The sequence below is a fragment of the Branchiostoma floridae genome, chromosome 16 (genome assembly GCF_000003815.2).
Source record: "Branchiostoma floridae strain S238N-H82 chromosome 16, Bfl_VNyyK, whole genome shotgun sequence".
NCBI lineage: Eukaryota > Metazoa > Chordata > Leptocardii > Amphioxiformes > Branchiostomatidae > Branchiostoma > Branchiostoma floridae.
In genome coordinates this window covers 3,937,892-3,962,246 of record NC_049994.1, presented here as the reverse complement: position 1 = coordinate 3,962,246, position 24,355 = coordinate 3,937,892, and the positions used below count along the sequence as shown (strand labels likewise).

Below are 24,355 nucleotides of genomic sequence, written 5' to 3'. Positions count from 1 at the left end.
CTTTTCGTGTTGGACTGGTCCGAAAGAAACAGACCCGAAAAAAATCAGTGGACCGGATCTTGGACCGATTAGAAAATGAATACATTATACCGGCAGGCGTTGCAATGTTTTGGAGATTGACGCATTAATGGACCATTGTTTTGAGTAGTCCCACATTTACAATTTGTCTCAGACAAGGAGGTACAGGTACAGGTTCAGACCTGGACTCCGATTCTCCGGACCTGAACCGTGCCTGGACCTGAATTTTCTGTACCGGTACCATCCCCTACTGATGAGTGTAGTGCAAAAACCGATTATCACTTCACCATGAATATGCACATAACATAATTTCATTTCACCCCGTATTATTCTGCGTACCCTTGCTATAAATTTGATTTATTAGAAATTGAATTTCACCGTCATACAACCCAAATTTTCTTGGGATTAAAATCACCGAACGGTTTCCAAACGAACCTCATTATATTTCAGCCATACATAGTATGGTGAAATATATTGTATTCGTAATGTTTCTTTCTTTCTTTCTTTCTCCTGTCAAATCTTCAAAGTGATTCATCTCCGCCATTCCTAGACCGAATGACCTGAAATTTGGCACAAGGGTAGAGTGGGCCAATACCAAAATGTGTTTTTTTCATTTTTTTCATATCTGCTCTTTAAATGATTTTATTAAGGTTTTATTGCAACTTTTGGACCAAAACTGTATAATTTGGCCCCCTGTACCATGGTATTACATCCAAATGACCTGAAATTTGGGGCAGAGGTGCCCTAGATACTTATTCAAAGGATCCATGTATAATATTTGGTATAAATTACTTCAAAATGGCTCTATAAGGAGGTTTTTGTGGGAGAGTTTTGGATATGTGAGGTTGAGGTGCCGAGGTCAACGACCTCTAGGTCATTCTGGTGTGTCAGGGCCACAGGTGTGCCAGGTAGATCCAATTATCTACCTACCTACCTAGTCCATAGACATCCAGGTGGTTGGGGGACAAGGTAAATGCAATTAATGACCAACCAATGAGCGAGCTGATTTTGCTGGAAGAGCCCATTGTTGGACAGGGGGTGTTTTTTAAAATTTACTTTTAGACTTTGGTGATAATGCCAATGCTCTTTTTAGCGGAAGTGTTTTTGCACTGAACCACTTGACATAAGACTACTACTGGGACAGCCCATTTTTGCACATAGGGGGGATTTTTTAAAAATTCAGTTTTGGACATGGGTGATGATTCTGAATTCCATTTGTTGAATGGAAGTTGACCCCCACCTGAAGACTACACATGAGGAGGATTCGGCAGCCAATCAGCAAGCCTGGTGTTATCTGGAAGAGTCCATTCATGCACGGGGAACTTTATCAAAATTCAGTTTTGAACTGGGATGCTTATCATACAAAAGGCCATGTACTGTGAGTATTTCTAGACTTGTCTATTGTGCAATTTTAAACAGGGTGTGCTGGGAGATTCCATTCTTCATTTTGTGGACTTTGGTGATTATGTCCATGTCCTATTTTAGCTGATGTATTTTTGGATCGCTCCACTTTACATAGAGGTATAACAGGAAGAGTCCATTCTTGCACAGAGGGTTTTTTTAAATATGGTTTTGGACGGCTGATGATTCAAAATTCCATTTCTTAGCGGAAGTGTTTTTGGAGTCGTCTATTTTACCTTTCTACATGGGGTGCACTAGAAGAGTCCATTATTGAAGGGTTTTTTGTAAGATTCATTTTTGCTCATAAGTGTGATTAGTAGTTAGAAGTCATTTTAAGCAGAAGTGTTCCATTTTTGCACATAGGTGATTTTGGAACAGTCTATTGTTACATGAGGAGGGAGATGGCTGAAATATGCTGTATTTGCTCTCAAGCAAATGTCGGCCTTTCTAGTTATATTTTGTTTTAGAGATATATACTTCTATAATTTGCCGGTGATCATTGAAGATACATTGCTTCGTTAAAGTAAGAGGGGTATCTTACATGATTAGGTGTGAATAATAAAGCTCATTTTTGACATAATTATTAATACAAAAGTTATAAAGGGTCGTGTTTTGCACTAACAGTACTAACTTTAAAATATTGCCCCTTTTTTCCTACAAAAAATACTGTATTTATAGGAAACAACGGAATGTAGCAGTAATAATGCTCCCATGGGATACATATCGAGGCAACCAAAAATGTTTCTATAACTCCCAAAGTATTATGCCAATGATTTAATAGGAAATGGAATAGTACATATTTGCTAACAAAGTCATGGAAGAAGTTAATTTTTCGGATGACAAATGTTGATATGACATCTAGTACCTAAAATATATATGCTCGGGTCCAAACGGGCCCCGGTAGGGTGTCATTCACCGCAATTGTTGCCATGTAGTCCTAGCATGCTGGGCAGATTCTGTTATGATCTCATAAGGCTAGACTATGCATGACCCATGAACAGTTTCCCCTTTTTTGTGATATATTCTCTAGCTTAGATCATTTTAATAAAGAATGTATGGCATCTAGCAGCTTTTACTTTCCCTTTATTTGTGTATCAGAGAATTGCGAACAGAATAGTTGCAGAATATACTCAAGAGACGTCCTACTCTTGCTCTCGTCCATTAGAAGCATCAATATAAGAACTACAATGTATCCCCAAGGTTATGGTAACGGCCCTCGCATGAGCCATAAATTACATATAATTGGGCCTATATTCCCTCTTTAGATAAAACTCGATATGGACAGGCGTCGTATTTCTGATAATAGTGCTTCTAAACTTCTCTGTGGTGTTATTCGTGACAGATATTTATGATATCCTTTTTGTTTCTGTTACTCAATTCGGATTGATATTACAAGTTTTGTTTTTAATTATTTTCATTATATCAGCATGTTGGATTCTTTATTCGTTAAGACTCTTGTAGTTCCTAGAGGCACGTATGGCAGCAAGTTTCCTTACTGTTTTAGTGTCAGGGTATATTTTTACAGGGAGAGGTTGATAGTACTTCCCCTTTAACCGTCCAAGGCACCTCCGTAAACATGGGACCCCCAGTTGACGTCCCTTCCGAAAGACGGGTGCAGCCCCAACCGAGATTCCCTACCCAGGATTAAACTGGATTCTCAGGGTTACCAACTAATTGGAAAGAGAAGCTCAAAGATGAGACTGCTACCAATTGAGCTACAGGGACATCCATCATTGTTACGGCATAGAGAAAAACAAAACAAAAAACAACAATGGCTTGTTGAGCTCTGGGATGAATTTATGGATATCAACATTCAGGTCACGATTTAAGGGGCAATAACCCCTCTCTGGCAATTAACCAGTGAGAGATGACAAATTCTACCCTTAACGAGTTTATCAACAAAATTACAACCAGATGCTGAGACATAAAAGCATCTGTAAAATGATAAAATTTCCCATTTGCATTATTATTAGCTTGAGTTAGCCGTTTTATTGCATTACAGCTATGTTCATCCATTGCATACTGCTAACTTAGAATGTTGTCCTTGTACTGTAAGTTGTATTTCCCAATTCATTCCTGTCAACATCAATTGCTTCTAACAGCGTACTTTTCCATAACGAACATTGCAATATGCAGCCATTAGCATTTGTTCAAATTAACACATTGATTGATTCCCATATGCAGTCGGACGATATTGATGCGTAATTTGGTAATGGGAAATTCTCTTGTCACTGGCGATGATTAAAAGTGATGCATATATTTTCTGTGGAGAACGTTGCGCTCTCACGTCCTTGGGATTAATGTATTTGTATCTTTTCCTCTCCGTTGGTGATGACAATTAAGATGTTATCCCATGACTGGATATTTTGGCGCCCTGCTGTTAATGTTGGCAATGTTCCAACGAAATGCAAGCACAAATAAAGCGACCAAACGTTTAGCTAAACGAGCCGTATAAGTACATCAAAGTTGGGCTTAATGGAGGACATTTCGTAGAGACGGTGATCAATTATAAGTGTCCATTTCTTAAAGGTGCAATGGCCAAGTGTTCGCCTTGCATTCCGTAGGTCGCGAGTTCGATCACCGGCCGACTCATACCAAAGACTTTAAAAATGGTACATGCTGCTTTCTCTGCTAAGCACTCAGCATTTGAGAAAGAGTATGGGAGTTAAACACACATCGCTACCAGTGGACTAGCCCCCTGTTGTAGTGACTTGCACAAAGCTGTGGCCCAAGGACTACAGAAATGGAGATGGACGCCACTCCTACGCATTTGCTCAGATGTACGGGCAACTTTAACTTATCATTTCTTAAAGATGTTATCTCACCGAATAGTGAATGGACTGCGCTAAATTGCGCCGGGCATTCGCAAAGTGGCACAAACCTAAAATTGCGAAGTTTTTGAAAACTTAAAAAATTGCGTTCGGTCAAAACCTACAGTTACATGGCCGCACCTGGGGCAATTGCTGTCGTATTTAGGTCACGTACACGAGTGGCGCCGAATGGCAGCTCGCTCCAGACCCTTGCTATATAGCCCACCTATTGTAAGCTGCGAAGAGAGAGAAGTCGACCCACCCAATACACCCAAACTAGGGGGCCCATTATCGAATTGACCTTCATTTTCCTGAGCCCTACCCACCTACCAAATATCCTCAGCATCCACCCAAGGCTTGTTGAGTTATGCTGTTCACACACACACACACACACACACACACACACACACACACACACACACACACTACACACACACACAGACACACAGACAGACAGACAAACACGCTCAAAACATAACCTTTTGACGAAGGTAAAGAACTCTAATGTTTGTATACCTTGTAGGACAGCAGATTCTGTGACGAGGTAGACAAGTCGACAGGGTACCGGACCAGGTCCATCCTCTGCATGCCCATCAAGGACAGTGAGGGGGAGGTCATCGGCGTGGCGCAGGCCATCAACAAGAACCCGGATGGAATGCCGTTTGATGAAGAAGACGTTAAGGTATCTGTGTCTTTGTTCTAAGGTGTCTGTATCCTTGTTTTAAGGTATCTGTGTCCTTGTTTTAAGGTAGATTTGTCATGGTTTTAAGGTATCTGTGTTTTGTCTTAAGATATCTGTGTCCTTGATTTAACTTTAAAAACTATATGCGCCATTCTTTTAAGGTATCTGTGTCCTTGTTTTAACTGTGTCCTTGTTTTAAGGCATCTTTGTCCTTGGTTTAGGGATACTTGTCCTTGTTTTAAGGTATCTGTGTCTTTGCTTTTCAAGGTATCTGTGTCCTTGTTTCAAGGTATCTGTGTCCTTGTTTCAAGGTATCCGTGTCCTTGTTTTGAAGTATGTGTGTCCTTGTTTTAAGGTATCCGTGTCCTTGTTTTAAGGCGTCCGTGTCCTTCGTCCGTGTCCTTGTTTTAAGGCGTCCGTGTCCTTGTTTTAAGGCGTCCGTGGCCTTGTTTTAAGGTTTCTGTGTATTTGCTGTATAATGCATCGGTGTCCTTCTTTAAGGGTATCTGTGTCTTGGTTTAAGGTATTTGCGTCTTTGTTTTAAGGTGTCAATGTTCTTTTTTACGGTATCTGTGTTTTTGTTTTAGTGTAATTCCACAGACCTTACCGAAGTCAGGCGTGTTCTGGAAACGTTACGTCATTAGTAGGTCAAAGGGGACCGGAAGTCGATGCCGACTACCTTTTGGCGTTTAAAGACTATTGATTGGCCCTGATCATTGTTCTTTTCAATGTGATATCTATCTAGACACACAATACGCTATGTTTCAATGACTGGATACAACTAGACTGCACGTCTTGACGATATTTCAACATGAATCTCTGCTACTCTTGACAAAACGTTGTCGTATCCTTCAGTTAATTCTCGAACTTCACATGAACTTTTGTAGTCATTAACTTCTGTTGTAAAAACCGATAAAGCTCCTTTAAGTACGTCTAAGTGCTGTCGCCTCGAGGCTGATTATTTCAGACGAAACAGATGGGAAACCCTTAAAGGCACTCAAGAAGAACCTACACAAATCTCAAGCCTATTATACAAACGCCGGCCTTAATGCCGAAGTCTCCTGTGACACATCTTCCCCGATGTCGTCAAGAGTATAAATAATTGAAGACGTGATAACGTCTATAAGCGCCTTTACCTTCGAATGTATGAAAAGTTATCAGCTTTGAAGGAATCCCAAGAGACATCCAGGGAGTGGCGCGTTAATGCCTACTATTCTTAAGATGCTTTTGTACAGCAAAGATCAATCGATTTCTCTTAAAAGCTCTCATATTAAAGATGTTAAGGAGAGTGATACCGGAAATACTCTCCATTTCTAAACCGTTATTTCTATTCAATACAAGTCAACAGCTATATCAAAACTTGCATTGCAGAAGTAAAGCTGTGCAATAATTCTAAAAAGAGCTGGAAAAAAGCATAACGCGCAAACGCAAAGCAGTATAATTTTTATTTTTGTATTCTTGTGCTAGTATGCTACAATCAAAAATGCTGTGTGTTTAGTTTCCTTGTGTATATCCCAATGGTTATAAGACACGAGAAATCGAATTAAATGTAACCCTTTTGATACGCATTTTTAATCAAATTTGTCGTTGCTACAGTTGCCAAATTTCTCTCACATAGGGCTGTATCTTTGACGCAATACCCCAACACTGCGTGTTTCCTTTGAGCACCGAAACGAATCCTATATTTTCCCTCTTTGTGGTTCACACTGCGTTGCAGCCAGATTTACGTCAACGGAGAGTTCCAAGAGCAGTGATGACGTAAAACATCCCTTGCTAGAAACGGCCGCACGATTATGATATCTCACGGCCGAAAATTGCTAGCAGAAGACATGTTCATATAGTTTTCGACCTTGACTTCTAAGGGCGTCTTATTACGCACCGTATACTAACCATGGGTAGGTTTGCATCTTGATGACGTATGTTGCCTACGTAAAGACAAAATTGCCTTCTCAAAAAGAGCAATGTCTGTGTGAGATAAGTGGGCAGTACTGTAGCAAAACGATTATATAATGACGAGTATAAAAATAACTATAAGCGTAACTATGAGGACTGATATTGTGAGAAGTTTTGTTTGACTGTATGATATAGGAGAATTCTTATAGACAACCAGGATGTACTTATTGTGCTCATGTTTCGGTGTCTATCAGACACCTTCCTCAGAGCTTCTGGGTAGAGTTCTGCTTCTCGCCGCTAAATGTTGCCGATGTAGGTGGCACTTTTGCGGCGAGAACACAATCCCTAACGTGACCAAGTTTGTATCCCCTCGTCCCGGTTCATCACAGGGGTTGACGTTCTTATCCAGATTGTCTGCTTGATCCATCGGATCCCTATAATCTCTTCCCTGTCTATGACAGATTTCGTACAAGAATTCTCCTATATCCTATATTCTACAAACCTGATGAAAGTATTTTCAGAAGGTTTTGTTTGACTGTTTTGTACTTGCTTGTTTTACAGGTATTTGCGACGTACTTGCCATTTTGCGGTATTGGCATCACCAACGCTAAGCTCTTCGACATTTCTATGAGGGAGCAGGAAAGAAACAGGGTATGGTTCTTGTTTTATCACCGCACGAAATGTGGTATTTATCAATGGCCAGTAAATGCCATGTATGTATGGTAATGTTTGCTTTGCGTCAAATCGTACCAGGCTAAACTTGCTTAAACACTATTCAATTGCTAATTCCAACTTTCATGTAGTGTTTTTCTTATTGAAGCTCATCTGTGTTGGAAGTAATAATGGTACAATACTAAACTTTCTTTCAACACGGCGGGCGTCATAAACTTTCACGTTTGACCAATTGCTGACGTCAGGTATCCGGAAGATCACGTGTTGATAGGACCACGTGCCTGTGACGCTCACAAGTTTAGCTGCCCTAACGTGTATAATTTGCATCTTACTGTGTACGTTTAAGCTACCTGCATCCCGAATATCATGGAAATACGCCGTTCGGTTTTTCAGATATCCTTGAAATATTTCAAAGAAAACAGTCATGTAGTTCCAGAGGAAGTGGATAGGGGGCCTATACCTATACCACTTCTCTTCCTTGTGCTAAAAGGTACCTGCGAATCAAGTCATTAGCATGACCGGGGCAAATGATGAAAATTCTACTGTAGTACAAAAGCCACACGCCAAGGGATAAAATCGACCTTGATCTTCACTATCTCAATCCATATCCACATACGAAGTATCATTACAATCCATTAAGAGCCCATTTTACAAAGTTTTATTTCACGTTTTTACATATCAATTCATATAGTTTTGGTCATAAACCTACTGATCAACAGACCTTATTCGTTGTCCATGACAATAGATAGCGGATGCTATCAAAAACGTTTGACCGTTTACAAAATCATTTCCCGTTTCTCAAGTAAGTATTATGTTTTGCATTGGCGTATGTTATTGCCTTCATGTCTAACATTCATCGACGAATTCCATCCAGAAGTTCGGAGGAAAAGAAAAAAAGCCACAAACTATGCCTCTATTTTTCATGTGGCTAATAATGACACGTACACGATCGTTCGTCAGCAGCGACAACAAAGGCTTACTGCCAAAACCCACGCAGTAATATGCGTCATAAAAGTATAACGAGGGTATTCCAATGAATCGGCGATGCAGGAAAAGGGTCGGTGACACTAGCCAACCTTGCATGAATACCAGTGTCACTCTGCATGAATAGAGCGTTGTGAGGGAAAGATAGGTCATACGAAGCAGGCCGTGACAGAATTCAAAAGAGCTAACGGTCTGAAACATAAAGCAATACGGACAATCGGTTAGCCATTACAGCAACACAAAATGCCCTATAAAAAATTTAAGCCTTTCTTGCACAAATTGGTACATCGGACGGGGCCTATATCTCCGTTTCTGTAGCACTGGGCTACAAAACTACAAAACATTACAGCAGGGGCTAGTCCGTGGTCTGTAAGTTCAAGCTTCAATTCCATTGTCACCATCTTACTAGCATATCGACCACTGTGCCTGAAAAAAGGGGTTCACATTTATGATAGCCTTTGTCGCTTTCTGACCTTATAAGGCCTCCTTCCCGAGAATGTATGGCTGGCTACACACCTCTAACTCAAGGGAACCGTTTCTTTTCTTAAAGTCATAAAATAGAATCTTAATCGCCATTAAAATCCATTCAATGGCAGTTCAGGATTTTCTGTGACTGTCATCACACCCTCCAACATCATAGTAACAGATCTAGACTGTTTGGACGTTCTCAGTCTGGCAACAGTTTTGTCCATGTAATGTTATACATTTTTTTGGACTCTTACCTCTTGCCTCATGACCTCAATGAAAAGCGGCTTGCGGGCCTATTTGAGCTTTCATGAATAAACAAAGGATCAAATTCAAGTCAAATACATCTGCATAAATCAACGGAATAAGTCCTGACTTAACGTTTGAGGTGTTGACTAGCAAGCCTCTCGTGGCTCGACTGGTAGAAGGGCTGCTGAAACCTTGATGATTCAGTCTTCATTGCGTTGACGTGCCTGGGGGTCAAACAGGATCGGGTAGCTAGCGCGAATTTTATTCGGGGACCCAAGCCAGTCAGCCCGCCGAACTCTTATCAGCACTCCGGGGAGTTTAAGCCCGAAGGAGTTATCCGGAGCGCTAATTAGAGATCGGCGGGCTGACTGCCTTGGGTCCCCGAATAAAACTCGAGCTAGCTACCCGATCTTGTCTGGGCCCCCAGGCTAGCGCTATAGCGTTGACGGCAGGCCTTGTCCCATTCTGCTTGCAAAGCAAACTTTCTATACCTAAATCACAGTGAAAAACTTAAAGTTCAAAACTTTTACCTCAAACGGATGCCCTCATATTACCTCTCCACAAAACAATTGTATCAATTCTTTTTCGAACACTGTAGCCTTCCATCGACTTTGTCTTCCCTCCCGATTCTCGGAACTAACCAAAATTGATTAACACGTCTTCCGACTATTGTTGGACAGTCAGAAGTACTGGTAACGGTCGATGTAGGCTCTATTGATTCCTACCGGCGGGACCCACTAGATAAGAAAAGATAGAGTTCCGTGTACAAGATGATTTATGGCCCAGCATTTTCTTGTCTGATAGTATCATACCGCAAGTAAATTTGGTCACTGCTTTTGTGCAATAGCTTTACCCTGGAGGAATCCTATAGTCTTGATTTATGCGCAGCTGTCGTAAGTGTGCAAGAAGATAAGACAACTTTAAGAAAATCGACAAAAATCTGCATTTTGAATAAGGAATAAGTCTTCGTTTTGAAAGTCTGTCAAGTTGAAGTGTATCCAAGACTTCGGGCAAGAATCATTTTCCGTACATCAATGTAACTGTAGTTGCTGTAAGCCAACTGGATACTTTGTGAATAGTGATGTCAACTACTAAGAAAGCAGAACTGTGGCGTCTTATTTGATAGCTTCTTCTGATTCCAGTTTGCATTCAAGATAGAGCATGCTATTTTCATGCATTGAACCTTTGCATGTCCACATAAGGAATAGAAAGTCAGCTCAACAAGTCATTTCAATAGATTTTGGTAACAACGATGTTTACACATGATTCCTGGTGATCTCTCATTATCAAGATGTATCCATATGGTTCCTAATATATCTTGAAAGTTAAATGGATTTAATAGTTGTACTCTATCGGTTTTTGTGTTTAAAGCGCCCCCTTTTGACTGCAGTTTGTGTTGCCAATTGTCCTGATAAATGTATCGAATATTTACATGTCTTAGATTACGGCGTCTACTTGTTATTTGGTCCCGAGTTTATTTTAATTCCGAAATAACATCAAACCGGGGCCCAGTTGTGCCCCTAAGCACCCCGTTAGCCACAGTGTGTCTCTTGAAGCCACGCCAAAAAAAAGCCCGCCAGGCAAAGCCCCTATTTTCTGATTTTTACCTTAACATTACATACGTTTATATAGTAAGGTTCTTTAGGCACAACCAGGGAGTACTTACTTCCAACGTTTCGATGTCTATCAGATACCATCATCAGGGTAGAATGACTGAAAATTACTTCTTGCTGCTACTTATAGCCGATGTAGGTGGCGCTGCAGCAGCGAGAATGCCGTCCCAAACGTGGCTCAGCTTGTATCCCCCCTCGTCTCTGTTCATGGCTGGAGCTGATTTTCTGATCCAGACTGCCTCCTAAATCCAGCGTGTCCTTCTGCCCTTACTACTTTACAGTGGAAGCCGCGTAATTGCACACCCAATTTGCCAGCGAATTCGGTGCAATTATCCGTGGTGTGAGATAATGCGAGGTTTCCCACACCACCACGGGATTTGAGGATTCTGTGCGATTGACCGACGTGTGCGTTTATCTGACGTGCAATTAATTGGCTTCCACTGTATATGAATGACTGCCAACCTGATGAAGTTATTTACGGATTACATACGTAGCTCTCTGAACGTTTTGAGTGCAGGTTTTGCTGGAAGTGGCCCGGGACTTGTTCGAGGAGCAGACGTGCCTTGATAGTATCGTGCTGAATATCATGATGAAGGCCCTGACCTTGATGAAGTGCGAGAGATGCTCAGTTCTCTTCCTCAAGAATGAGGGAGACCAGGTAAGTTTGTTATCCGTTTCGTTGAACCGTTTACAATTTCATACAATGTATGTGTAAGATGTGGCTATGCATATTCGATTGAAAATTGTAAGGTGGCATCACAATTCTTTAACCTTCGTACTAAAATATCCAAAATAAATGGCAGCACAATTGATAGTTTGATTTCAGACAACGCTATTTTCAAAGTGGATAGATTTAAGTTACAAAAACCGATATATTGCTAACAGTCAGATATGTTCAAGACATTGGAAGTAATTCTCCAGAATTCGAAGATGGTCAGGCATGATTAGAGCAAACTGTTTTCTACAATAAAATATGTTTTCTTTATGGTGATGGGAATGAATATTCTGCATCATGATATAAAATCACCCAGTATATGGACATCAATATCAGATGATATCATTCCTAAAAAGAGTTTCTTGAAATATTCCAAATTAGACATCAATTCTAGTGTTTCCTGTTGATAATAATAGGCACCACTGATTACATCAGGAATTCCAATTACACGTAATTACGGAAACATAGTCCAGAGTAAGTATTTAGCAGAAGACAACGTTAAAGTCCCGACGGCTGCATATGCCTCCCGGTTTTCTTAATGTAATCAGAAAAGTGACAATTACTTGATAATATATGAATAGCAGGTTTGTGACATTGGTCTAACATGTACATGGTGCATTTTATTTTATCTATTTTACTTCTTTTGAAGTCATCACGATGTAAGAGAACTTAAAGAGTTTACATGAATGATATTTTTTCTTCAAAACAATTGTACAAGGTGCAAAGTATAGCACCTACTAAGTACATTCTCTATGAAAATAATCTACCTAATACAAGATCTTTTCTTACGAGATAAGTATGTGTTTATACAATCATTTTCAGGAACTATTCACTAAAAGACAACCTTTGATTTTTCTTTTGTTACTATGTACTTAGATCCGCTCAAGTCCATTGAGATAGATTCTTGTTTGTTGAAGAGATTCACCGTTAACGTATCAATACAGTTACTACAATACCCTTCCAATTGCCAACATAACATCTTGTTCACGGAGTGACCTTGTCTCGCGAGAGTGCAAGACTAGTTCGAGACTTGCGTGGATCTTCTTCCCCTCACCCCGCCTCCTTGCAGTGACTTGGGCAGCTCCCAGCCCTCATTGCGGTTCAGCTTCGTACCCTCCAGCTGGATATCGATTGCCTCCTTAATCATGTGTTGTATATTTTGCAGGAGCTGTCGTTCACGAAATCTTTCAACCTTACATCTTCCTTTTCTCACACAAGGTAAGGCAAAAATAATTCAGAAAATACTCACAATGAAATGTTTAGTGATAAAGGGATAAAATAAGATCAAACAATAACACTTGCCTAGAAAATAAACCTTTGCCAAAAGTTTTAATCTAGGAACAAGATAAGTGAATGTGCACAAAGACACGGTAAGGTAAAACTGCACACCCATCTAAAGTTAAAAACCTTCTACTAAAAATTCTAGACCTCTTCTACTAAGATCGTCATTCTCCAGCCGCTTCTATCTCTCTAACCTCTTTTTCTTCCATCTGACATTCTCCCCATTACATCAATCCTGTTTTTCAAATGACGACTCTCTCGATCACTCAATTCTTCCGACCTGTACATCTCCTCCTCCGATTCTTCCTTCCTTCATCAACTTCCTGCATGCCACCTATAGCAGGTTCTCGGGAAAGATGCGCAGAGTGTTTGAACCTATTTTGGAGGATTATACGCTCTATACGGTCCAAAGGTAAAACATTGTGCGACTTATGTGTCACTAGAAAAAAGCAAAGAAAAAGGGAGAAAAAACTGTAACATCAGAAATGGATGTTATATACTGCAATTGTAAATTGCTAAAAGTGGTAATAACAAGAGAGAACTGCAAGTAGTATGTGTGCAACTATACGTGTGGCGATAGAGCTAAATTTAGGGAGTAGCTAGTGCTAGTAGCTAGTGCTAGTAGCCTAGCTACTTCTAGGAAATATCTATTGCAATAGGTAATGTTTTTTAAACGGAGCAGTTATTGTTTTTAATGCATCTCCATTTTTGTCATTTTTGAAAGATTATACGTGTTTTTGTGTCTCTCTGAGTGTCATTTTACAAGAGCACCTTTTTGTGAAAATACGACTTTTTCCAACGTCAATTCTCAAATCATGCAATGACGTAAATATGAATATACTTATCAAGATAAACATTAAAATAGTTTTATAATCAAACGGACCGGTTTGCGAAAGGTAGTGAAACGTGAATTTCTTCACATGGTTTGCAGATTTTGTAAGACAACAAGGTAAACGCAACGAGAAAATAGTAAATTTTAAATCAATAACAACAATAAAAGGAGAACGTTTGCAATTTACAATCAAATGTCATAATGGAATTCAAATTTGTATTGTCAGTGAAACATTTCAACGGACATAAGGAACTCTACATGAAGAGAAGTAGCATATTGTTCCCCAGTATACCAACTCCTTTTTTACTCTAATAAAACAGGATTCACAAAATATTAATTGTACTTTAAATTCAGCATTTTTCGAGGATTCCAACTCAGGAAAGGTTTCGTAAGATAATTATAGATGATTAAAATCTGTGTAAAATAACAGAGATGCTGGTGCCTTTTCATTTGATAACAAAAACGAAACAAAAACAATGCATGAATAAACCTTCGAAATATTTTCAGCAACAGCAAGCAACTAAAATAAGACACTCCATAAAATAATAATCGTGACAGATAAAATGGAAAAAAAGAGAGAACAAAAATTTTCTCAAATCATTTTTATAGGTAGCAAGTCGTGCGTGGTTGATACTGAAGGTTCGCGCTTCTTCTTTTTCCTGTTTAAGTTCAGAAAGTGGTTCTGCCCCCCTGGTTTCCAACGGAATTATGGACTATGTGGCGTCCAGAGGGGAGGCGGTCAACATTCCGGACGCCTATCAGGACCCTCGCTTTGATTCCGAGGTAAGTACCCGTATGAAAGGACCCGGATGTAAAATGAACCCGGATGTAACATTCGCTTGCACATGCGCAGTACCTGGAAGTTAAAATTCAATTTCGTCAAGGATGCAAAATTGGAAAGAAAAGACACTTGATTAATACATATTTGCGAATTTGAGTATGACCTTTAGGTGAATAATTTTAGCATTGAGACAACTGATCACATAATTCAAACTAACAATGCTTCATGATATATTGGACCAAGTGTTCCCAGGGTCGTGGAGTATAAGATTTAAGATAAAATGCAGCGACAGCTCAAGGGACGTCCAGCTTGCTTTATCTGCATAGTGAGAATCTACACTTATGGTGTATTCTAGTACAACACAGTACAAGTGAACTTTGGTATACTGAATTCCGTTTTTAAAGCACTTGATCATGGATTTCTATTTGGGAAATAAAGTTAATACCAAATTACCTTATTAATTTTATTTTCATATTTCCGATTATCAGTCCGATAAAGTGCTCGGCATTCGGTCGAAGAGTATCATGTGTGTGCCCATCTGGGACAACCACCACGAAATCATCGGTAAGTAGGTGTAAGTTACTAACTATCGACTCATATGCGCTGGAGACATTGTGATATATGACTTTTAAGCAAGGCTAAAAATACGTGTACGGAAGCACGATGAATGAATAAATCTATACACGTCTATAATAAAATACATTTGCATATTGCTGAATTTACGTTAATGGATAATGATGGTAGTTTTTTCAACTTTATGCAATTACCATACTTAGTACTAAGACATATACATTGCTACGTTCACCTGATGGCAAATGTAAGTTGTATATTAGAATGTTTATAGAAAATCTTTATTGACAAAACAAAACTACTGCGACTTTTGTAAGGTCTATAAATTACTTACGGTACATTATCATTATATAGTTAGAGTTATACAATTGTCTATTGTCACACTTCTGCTGTTGATTTTACACCTTTCACTATTAGCGGTTGCGCAGCTTCTCAACAAACTAGACGGACACCCATTCGATGAAGCGGACGAACAATTGTTCAAGGCAAGTCGTTCTCTCTTGGGATGTCCCTGTAGCTCGACTGGTAGCAGGACAAACAGTTGTGCTCCTGGTTCAACTTAGTCGGTAACTGGGAGATCTCGGTTCAAATCTTGGTTGGGGATAGATTTACCTTGTGGAAGGCACGTAAGATATAAGCTTGTTCTAGTGTCTCGAACACGTTAAAGGGAATTGGCGAACTCTCCCTGCAAATGCACCCCGGGTACTGCAACAGATACTAGGCACTCCAAGGGTCTTAAGTTCTTAACGAACGTACGGACGATCAAACAAATGTCTTTTTGCGCCGTATGAGTTGAGGTTTAGATATTCTTGTCACACTAATTGCTGTATGGTGAGATAGTGACACAATAAGTACTCACTGATGAAATCGCGAAGACTGCTAGTTCATCATCATTAATTTACTATATGCTTTCATTTTTCAATTACTAAATGTACCTTTAAGAAGTCTTTAAGATGCTTACTTTAAGAAATTGCTTTTGGCTTTTCTTCTAGGCATTTGCCATCTTCTGTGGCCTTGGCATCAACAACACCCTGATGTACAGTGAGATCACGAAGGCCATGGCCAAGCAGTCTGTAGCACTGGAGGTGAGCATGCATTAGCCTCGTGGATTATAATAGCTGGTCACAGATTTGAAATGATTGGAAATTGACCTAAGGTAAGGTGTTACAGGGTAAGGTGTTACAGAATCTATCAGGCATTAAGGTATGTATATTCAGCAATGTATGGTATAATGTAGCGACAGATTGCAGATGGGGGGAATCGACCTGGGGGGGGGGGGGGACTGGGGTGAAACGTCCTGGAGGGAATCGACTGGAAGGGAGACTTCCTGGGGAGAATCGACTGGAGGAAACTTCCTTGGGGGGAATTGACTGGGGGAAACTTCCTGGGGGAATCGACTGGGGGGAAACTTCCTGGGGGAATCGTCTTCAACAGGCAGGGACCACATGGGGAGGGGTGTGTGGCTATACCGATCATATTCCGAGGCAATATATGAGATACTAGTAATGTCCCATTCTTAACAGGAAAGACGGCCTACGTGTCGAACTTTACAGAACTTGGGACCAGCCTTTTTAAAGCCCCTACAGAAAAATTAGCTCCTGTACTTAAAGAAATACGTCTGATGTACTAATTAGCATAATCATTGTCTCGACTCATTTTCGTTTCCTAATGACCTATCTTGTGTCTTCACCCTATTTACATATAGGATAATTGTTTTTGTTGAATACCTGCGGATCCAAGATCTTAACAAATGCATAAGCGCTACTTACTTGTAACATCTGCCCACCTAGTTGCTTGTCAAATTGTTAACACTACTCTTGCGAATATTCCAGGTCGTGTCGTACCACGCAGTGGTGTCAGAGGAAGACGTAGAGAGTTTAAAAGTGAGTACTTCCGCTATACATCATATATGATGCAAAAAAACCTATGCAAATTCCATCGTGACACACGACGTTGTATCGATGTCCTAGTGGTGCTAGCTATGCATATCTCCTTCGTATAGATGGATGTGGATATCAGAAAGGTTGTCTTTAGTTAGTATTGGGTGTTGATGTAATTTGAGCTAGTCTGTACCAGTATCTATAGATTGTTGAAAAGTAGCAGAAATTGGTCAAATAGACTCAGAAGAGTTAGGCGGTCATACGAGTATAGATTGCAACCTATAGGTTGTCTACTTGGTCAGTTCTACTATTTTATAGCAATCTATGGAATCTGACAGAGAAAACTGCATCTCCTTGAATGCGTCTTTGTGCCTTATGTAATATAAGATGTTGTCCTAAAGACCTTAGTTTTTACCAACTTTTCCTTGAATCCCAACACAGCTTGATGCCAATCCTGGGGTGGGTGTATGTTAATCTAATTCCTTAAATGATTAGTAGAGCAATGAGGATCTGTAATGTGAGTGCTAGGTCGAATTTTACACAATGTATTAATGCTCACCACGAAATGTCATAAATATGCATTGTTGTCTTTTAATATACAAGGAATGATTGAACAGATGGTTTGACCAACCGGAGTATGTAGTGTAGACTGTGTAGTTTCTTTAGCGGTTATTTCATTTATTACACTTGTGTTTGTGAAATAGCTTTGAGACCGCCCAAAAGAAAGCTCCAGATATCAATTGTATGTTATGATATTTCGAAAGATATGCCTATGTAGATTCTGTCGGAGATAAGTGCATTTTCAAACAAGTAGTTTCTGTTGTAAAAGTCACGTGGAATATGAAGTCTCCACACAAGTTTACCATCCTTGTTTCTTGTATGTTTCTGTAAAGTTCTTATTCCCGTAACATTCAAAATTATCTTACTCTAAGTATATATATCATATGCAGTTTTGCATAACTAAGAAACGAAAAAAAAGCTTTACCAAATGTGTATGTGAATTGTTTGTGCATTGTTTGGCTAAAAGCATTGTCCTCTTGAACGCCCCTATCTTTCGCAATATGGTGCTGAAAGTTTACCACCGTCTGCACACATATATATATAGCAACCAGGTTTAATCACTCATAGATACATTGGACAATGTGCATAGCCATGTATACTACAAGCCTTTGTGAACAAACTAACGTTAGATTGCTTCTATTTCTTTTGTGGTCCTCAGGCATCCAGTATTCCGGTCGTGGAGGACTTAGACCTCAATGCCTTTACGTTTAACGATTTCTTATTGAACAGAGATGAGATGCTGACTGCTTCAATAAGTATGTTTGAGTCTATGGGCCTCGTCAATAAGTTTCAGATAGACTATGAGGTACGTATTTCAGGTAATCAATAGGTTTATAAGCATTTGACGTAAGCGTATGGCTATGTTAATTTGATTACATGGGAAACATCCACGCGTGGTCCGTCTATACCCCTCCCCGCGACCCCCACCCCCACCCAACCCCCAAACATTTCACCCAGAAATTTCGACTGACTCGCTCAGTCTAATTCCACTGCCTGGCACAGTCATGTGTTTTTTTCTGCCCGTGTGACGTCAGCAATGGGTCAAATGTCGTTCAAAGTCGATATCGCCCACCTTTCCGTCACGTGATCGAAAGTCACGTGTCAACAGCGATTGTGTCAGACAGCTGAAGAGGTCCATCTCTTGATAATAATCAACTCATCTATTACTCCAAATTTTCTTCAACCAATGACTGTTTTTAAAGGTAAAGCACATACCTCCAAATTTTCGACGGCTGACAGTCCATCTTGTTCACGGAGAATGACCTAGTATCGATCTCGCGAGAGAGCACGAGAACTAGGCCAGGTTGCGTAGATCGTGGATGGGCTGTCAGCCGTCGAAAATTCAGTGTACCTTACCTTTAAAAAGAGTAATTGCTTGAAGAAAATTTGAAGTAACTGTATTCATACGTGGCGTATGAACCAATCAATTCAGTTCAATCATTCAGTTCAATCAACCAACTCAGCTTCAATGTTGATTACCGATATGCATTATTATTGAAATACATTGATATTGAATATGCTAAGTGTAAAAGCTGACTGAAGATGACGAAGCCATTAGACCTTGCTTACTGACGTGTTTGCCATTGCTGTGACTGCAGACGCTGTGCAGGTTGATGCTGACTGTGAGGAAGAACTACAGAAACGTGGCCTACCACAACTGGAGGCACGCCTTCAACGTGTGCCAGGTCATGCACGCCTTGCTCACGGTAAAATCTGTCCCAAGTGATTATCATTGCTATAGTTTTCTATACTAAGAAGAGATCACTAGCTAGACAAGTGTCCAATGACTCTCAGACAATGATACTCATTAGAAATTACAACGAAGCCTAATGCAGGTTATGACATTTGGAGAAAATGCTAAGAATCTTTTATTTAGTAGAATCAGTTTGTAAGAAGAGACCACTAGCTCGACAAGTCAGACTCTCAGACAATGCCTCCCATTAGAAATCACAACGAAGCCTAGTACGAGTAACGATAATTTGGGAAAATGCAAAAGATTCTTTTGCTCTGTAGAATCATTCAGTTTCCTCTTGAGGTACCAACTGCGTCTATCTGTTTCCTTGAGATATGTTTCCATTGATATGCCATCTATTATGTCTATCAATCAGTCAATCAATCTATCATTTTGATGATTTATCTACCATCTATCTATCTTTCTCTCTATTGTTCGTTCTTTCTAATGATATTTATCAAGCGTCTCTCTATGTAATGTTATATTGTTGGATCTATTGTGTCGTTATATCTAATGATTTTTATAAGTCTAGGTATTTTTGTTCTTGTTATCTTTCTATCTATTTAGCTATAATTCTACCTACCTATCTCTCTCTCTACCTATCATTCTATCTAATGATACTTATAAGTCTATGTGTCTATTGTTCTTTTTATCCTTCTATTTATTTTAACTATAGTTCTACCTATCTCTCTATGTACTCTATGTATCGCTATTGTTCTATCTAATGGTATTTGTACGTGCATCTACCGTTTATATGTCTGTGTATCGATGTATAGCTCCATTGGTCTTTCTGTCTATGTTATCTGTTTTATGTTAAAAACGTGCACTGACCGGTTCCTGACTTCCGGTGGATTTTCCATAACATAGAAGAAATCTCCAACCCCTACCCCTGTCATGTCATGTGCTGTTTTACAGAATGGTGGTATGGGAGAAGACTTATTCTCAGATGACCCAGGTGACCAATTAAGGCAACAAGTAAGTTCCCAGGCCCCTGGGACTAGAGGAGCAGCTCCCCTACCACCCATGCACATCCCGCCTAGTAGACTTAGGAGCAGCGAAGTACATCATTTGGCTCGCCCTGAGGCGTCGCCAAAAATTATCCTTGCTGTCAAACTATTTTTCAGCATTTCAAACCACTATTATGGTTATTGTGGTACTGTTACACAAGTCAGCAAAATATCTGCGGGATTCCTTGTTTCACGAAGGAGCTGGACCGTTAGCCCGTTTTTCCTCACGCTTCGGAAAACTTAGGTAGATTAGAGATAGTACCCCCATCACCGGCACGCATTGCATGTCCTTCCCTGTAGTCCAAATGCATGGTAGTCCGCATGACCCAGCTAGATTTATATCTACTGCAACAACTAGTATGAAAGGAATCCTCGCAGACGTTTGCTGGCTTGGTAGGAAAATAGCATGACAGCAAGGAAATGTCTTACTTCGCTGCTCAGCTTCATAGCACGTACAAGACATTGTCACAGAACGGTTGGTGATTATTCTGTAATCCTTGGTACTACAGGCAGGGGGCCTCGCTGAGAAGATGTCGTCCATGGAGATGTTGGTTCTTCTTGTCGCTTGTCTCTGTCATGACCTGGACCACAGAGGAACGAACAACGCGTTCCAGCAAAAGTGAGTTCCAAGATATCACGCCTCCTTGAAATGTCTAGAGTTTCTCGTATCTGTTGTTTGATTATAATCAATCAATAATGCAAACGAGAAACATTACATATGCCTATCTATAACTTCTCGTCACTACACTGCGAATTGGACTGTCATATGAAAGATATACTGCAGCAATGCGTCCCACTGTATTATTAGCCTCTTCCATTGACCCTTGACCTGGAATGTCTGTCACCTGTGATAAACAACTAGTTCTACCACCTCTGAACTCTACTTTCTGTCACTTCCTCAATTTTGAACTTTGTGGTGACTTCGTCTTCCTATATACTTCCTTACTCTCTAATAGCATGTGTCGACAGTATAACTACCAACATATGCGCATCAAAAACAAAAACTCAGTGCATGGAGGTAAAAATGCGTTGAAGTTTCAAGCATTTGAAGTGCGCCCAAGGCTTTACAAAAGGTTGTACCCTACAGATTTCACCTTGTTTTTTTCTGTCCTATGCAGAAGCCAGTCGCCGCTTGCCAAACTGTACGGAACTTTTGCCACCATGGAGCACCACCATTTCAACCATGCCGTCATGATTCTTAACAATCAGGTAGAACCAAACACCTAACATAAGGCTCTAACAAATACCAAAAGCAATTTACAATAGAAACTAACAGATAGTAAATGTTTCAGGATCTATTTGTCATTACCTCAGAAGGTATTTTGTCCATTCGTCTTCTTACATATTAGTCATCTTATCGTTGAAGAGATTCATTAGTCACGTATGTTCACAGTTAATAGAATTTTTCATCAATCAGTGACTTATCAAAGGTAAGTAGAACGTACCTCCAAATTTTCGATGGCTATCCAGTCCATCTTGTTCACGGAGTGACCTAGTTCTCGCGAGAGTTGCAAGATAAGTCACTGATTGATGAAAAATTCTATTAACTAGTCATCTTATGAAATTAAGCTTTTTGTGATTGATTATTCTTGTATCTCAGAGCCACAACATATTTTCCAACCTCACGAACGAAGAATACAGTAAGGTGATGAAAATGTTAAAGCACGCCATCTTGTCGACGGACCTCACACTGCACTTCCAGTAAGTAAAACAGACATACAATGTAACTGCAGACATTACTGTATATATGCAAGTGGCAGCCTATGTATTTTATATCTTATTAAAGATGTAACATGTTATGCAGACAAGGCAGGTAACATTTGCAAGGAAGTGCTTAATTTTAACCTTCACTTGGTCTAAGCAAGCTAACTATACTGCTTTGTCTATTCGCACTCAAGCGTATTCATATATACATGGTGACCAGCCCCTCCTGCTCTGTCCTAACACTTGCTACATAATGTAGTTAAACACCACAGGCTGCCTTCTATTCTATCAATTACGACCATTAACCTTTATATATTTGGATCGATAGAAGAATAAACTTAGCAAAAATGTGTTTTCCATCCGTGAAGGTATACATAATAAAGCGACAGGAATACATTATATATGAAAATTCACCTCTTGAGTGTCTGTAAAACTTGTTGAAAATACCATCTAAATAATATAAAAATCAATGCTCTAGCTACATCAACAATTATTATATTGTCTCTTTTGACTTTAGGATTAGGAAGGAGTTTTTCTCCCTTGCGAGCAGTGGCGAGTTTGACAGAAATGACAAGAAGCATCGCGAAATGTTACGGTTAGTATGTGGCCAAAATAATTTTTTACCAATGAATGAATCCGTGTCATGCACGATATTTCTAATCTCATAACTTCGTATTTCAATAAATGAAAATACCCAAGCATACAATAAAGAAATCTGGCAAGAAAATTTAAGCATACGCTTTCATCAGATATCATTTTGGCTGTTGATAGCTCATATATCAAGACATCATTTCAAAACATGTAACACTAACGTCAAATGACGTTAGCTAACTGTACGTCGGTGAAGGTAAGAAATTCTGACAGTTAAGGATAAGCATGATAACACTTATTCAGGTACCTGTATAGATTTTGAAACGGCCAGACGTTTCAGGTTAATTCCACTACCTTTCATGAGTGACAAACTGGAACGTCTGACCGTTTCCAAAGTCTATCCACTTGCTTCCGTGGCTGCTTTTATTCATTTTACTAAAATTGCAACAAGACAATGTAGATGGCATTACAGGTATAAATGCTGATATTTGATGCCATTTGAAATACATGCATCATAAAGTGAAAACGCTTACATAGAATAAACCCCTTATTCTAAGCAAAGGACGTTGGGCAACATATGAGAAGTGGAGAGAGATTTGGGTGGTTTAACTAGAAGGAACATAAAATCATGAATTGTTACCTTGCTTAACTTCAGGTTATGAACATTATTACTTTACAGTGGTATGTTGATGACGGCATGTGATCTCGCTGCTGTTACAAAACCCTGGGAAATACAGAAAAAGGTCAGTTAAACATTAATGTACTAAACCGTATTACGATGAAAAGCTACTTTGTGTTGGTACGATGTTTTTTCTTGATACATTTTCGGCCGTGTCCGTCTGCCGTCATGAAAAAGTTGATCCACTGTCTTTGTGTGACGTCACGAGTGGGTCAAAGGTTCGCGGAAGTCGAAACCAAACCTACCACCGACCTGTTTGTTGTATTCTAGTTTAACTATTTTAAGGCAACTCAAGTATATAGTTATGACAATGACAATGTTTTTCTCAGATAGTAGAGTAGAGCAGATATTTTCCTTCTTGTACATATTTGAGTCTTTATTTATTAATTAAAAATCTGCTGGCCTCTTTTCACCAGGGTCATTAGGGAAAAGGAAAGGTTCAAACAAAACATACCAAAGATACAGATTACAAGGTTGAAACCCAAATAATAACATATGTACACATGTAGATAAGACAAACATTTTTTTTGTAATGTCTGCACTGACGATTGATTCCGAAATTTTTACCCCAGGTTGCCGAACTGGTGACGAGTGAATTTTTTGACCAAGGAGACAAGGAGCGCGCTGAGCTCAACTTGGAACCAGCGGTATCTTCAACATTTCTGATATCTAAGCAAATGATAGAAGTTACAATTAGTAATTGCATGATCTATTAAATGATGATAATAACTAATAGACGCTGCACCTCTACAAAGACGGTAATGATGATGATAGAATGATGATGAAGTTTGTGATGATGATAATAAAATTGATGATGATGCGATGATGATAACAAAAATGACGATAAAGATGATAACCGTTATAATGATGATGATGACAGTTATGACGTTAGTGATATTGATAATGTTGGTAATGGTGATGATGATGTTGGTGGTGATGTTGATGATGATGACGTCGATGATAATGACGATAATTATAAAAACAAATACAGAGTGACCCCACCCCAAAATTGTCAGATCATCAAGTTATCATATTGCTAATTCAGTTGATGCTGGAGTATCGTACCTGAATAAAGTATACAACCCATATAGATTACAGATTATATACCACCAATACTGTAAAACAAGCTTATTTGTCCCACTTGTCGTTCCAGGCTTTGTTTGACAGGCGAAGAAAGGACGATCTACCAGAGATGCAACTTGGGTGGATAGACAGCGTTTGTTTCCCTCTTTATG

At 39.5% G+C, this 24,355-nt stretch overlaps 1 protein-coding gene across 1 annotated transcript in view; it reads left to right on the top strand.

The window, feature by feature from the left end:
• LOC118403259 (dual 3',5'-cyclic-AMP and -GMP phosphodiesterase 11A-like) overlaps positions 1-24,355 on the top strand; it is a 94,269-nt gene that overhangs the window by 67,139 nt on the left and 2,775 nt on the right. Inside the window, exons 3-23 of the mRNA XM_035801869.1 lie at positions 4,753-4,911; positions 7,366-7,455; positions 11,305-11,445; positions 12,668-12,720; positions 13,124-13,195; positions 14,284-14,398; positions 14,885-14,960; positions 15,384-15,451; positions 15,959-16,051; positions 16,799-16,849; positions 17,288-17,305; positions 18,066-18,212; positions 19,006-19,113; positions 20,055-20,114; positions 20,656-20,765; positions 21,265-21,355; positions 21,747-21,847; positions 22,368-22,445; positions 23,121-23,184; positions 23,693-23,767; positions 24,274-24,355. Of these exons, the coding sequence (XP_035657762.1) occupies positions 4,753-4,911; positions 7,366-7,455; positions 11,305-11,445; positions 12,668-12,720; positions 13,124-13,195; positions 14,284-14,398; positions 14,885-14,960; positions 15,384-15,451; positions 15,959-16,051; positions 16,799-16,849; positions 17,288-17,305; positions 18,066-18,212; positions 19,006-19,113; positions 20,055-20,114; positions 20,656-20,765; positions 21,265-21,355; positions 21,747-21,847; positions 22,368-22,445; positions 23,121-23,184; positions 23,693-23,767; positions 24,274-24,355 (1,852 nt within the window). The remainder of the gene's footprint in view (positions 1-4,752; positions 4,912-7,365; positions 7,456-11,304; positions 11,446-12,667; positions 12,721-13,123; positions 13,196-14,283; positions 14,399-14,884; positions 14,961-15,383; positions 15,452-15,958; positions 16,052-16,798; positions 16,850-17,287; positions 17,306-18,065; positions 18,213-19,005; positions 19,114-20,054; positions 20,115-20,655; positions 20,766-21,264; positions 21,356-21,746; positions 21,848-22,367; positions 22,446-23,120; positions 23,185-23,692; positions 23,768-24,273) is intronic.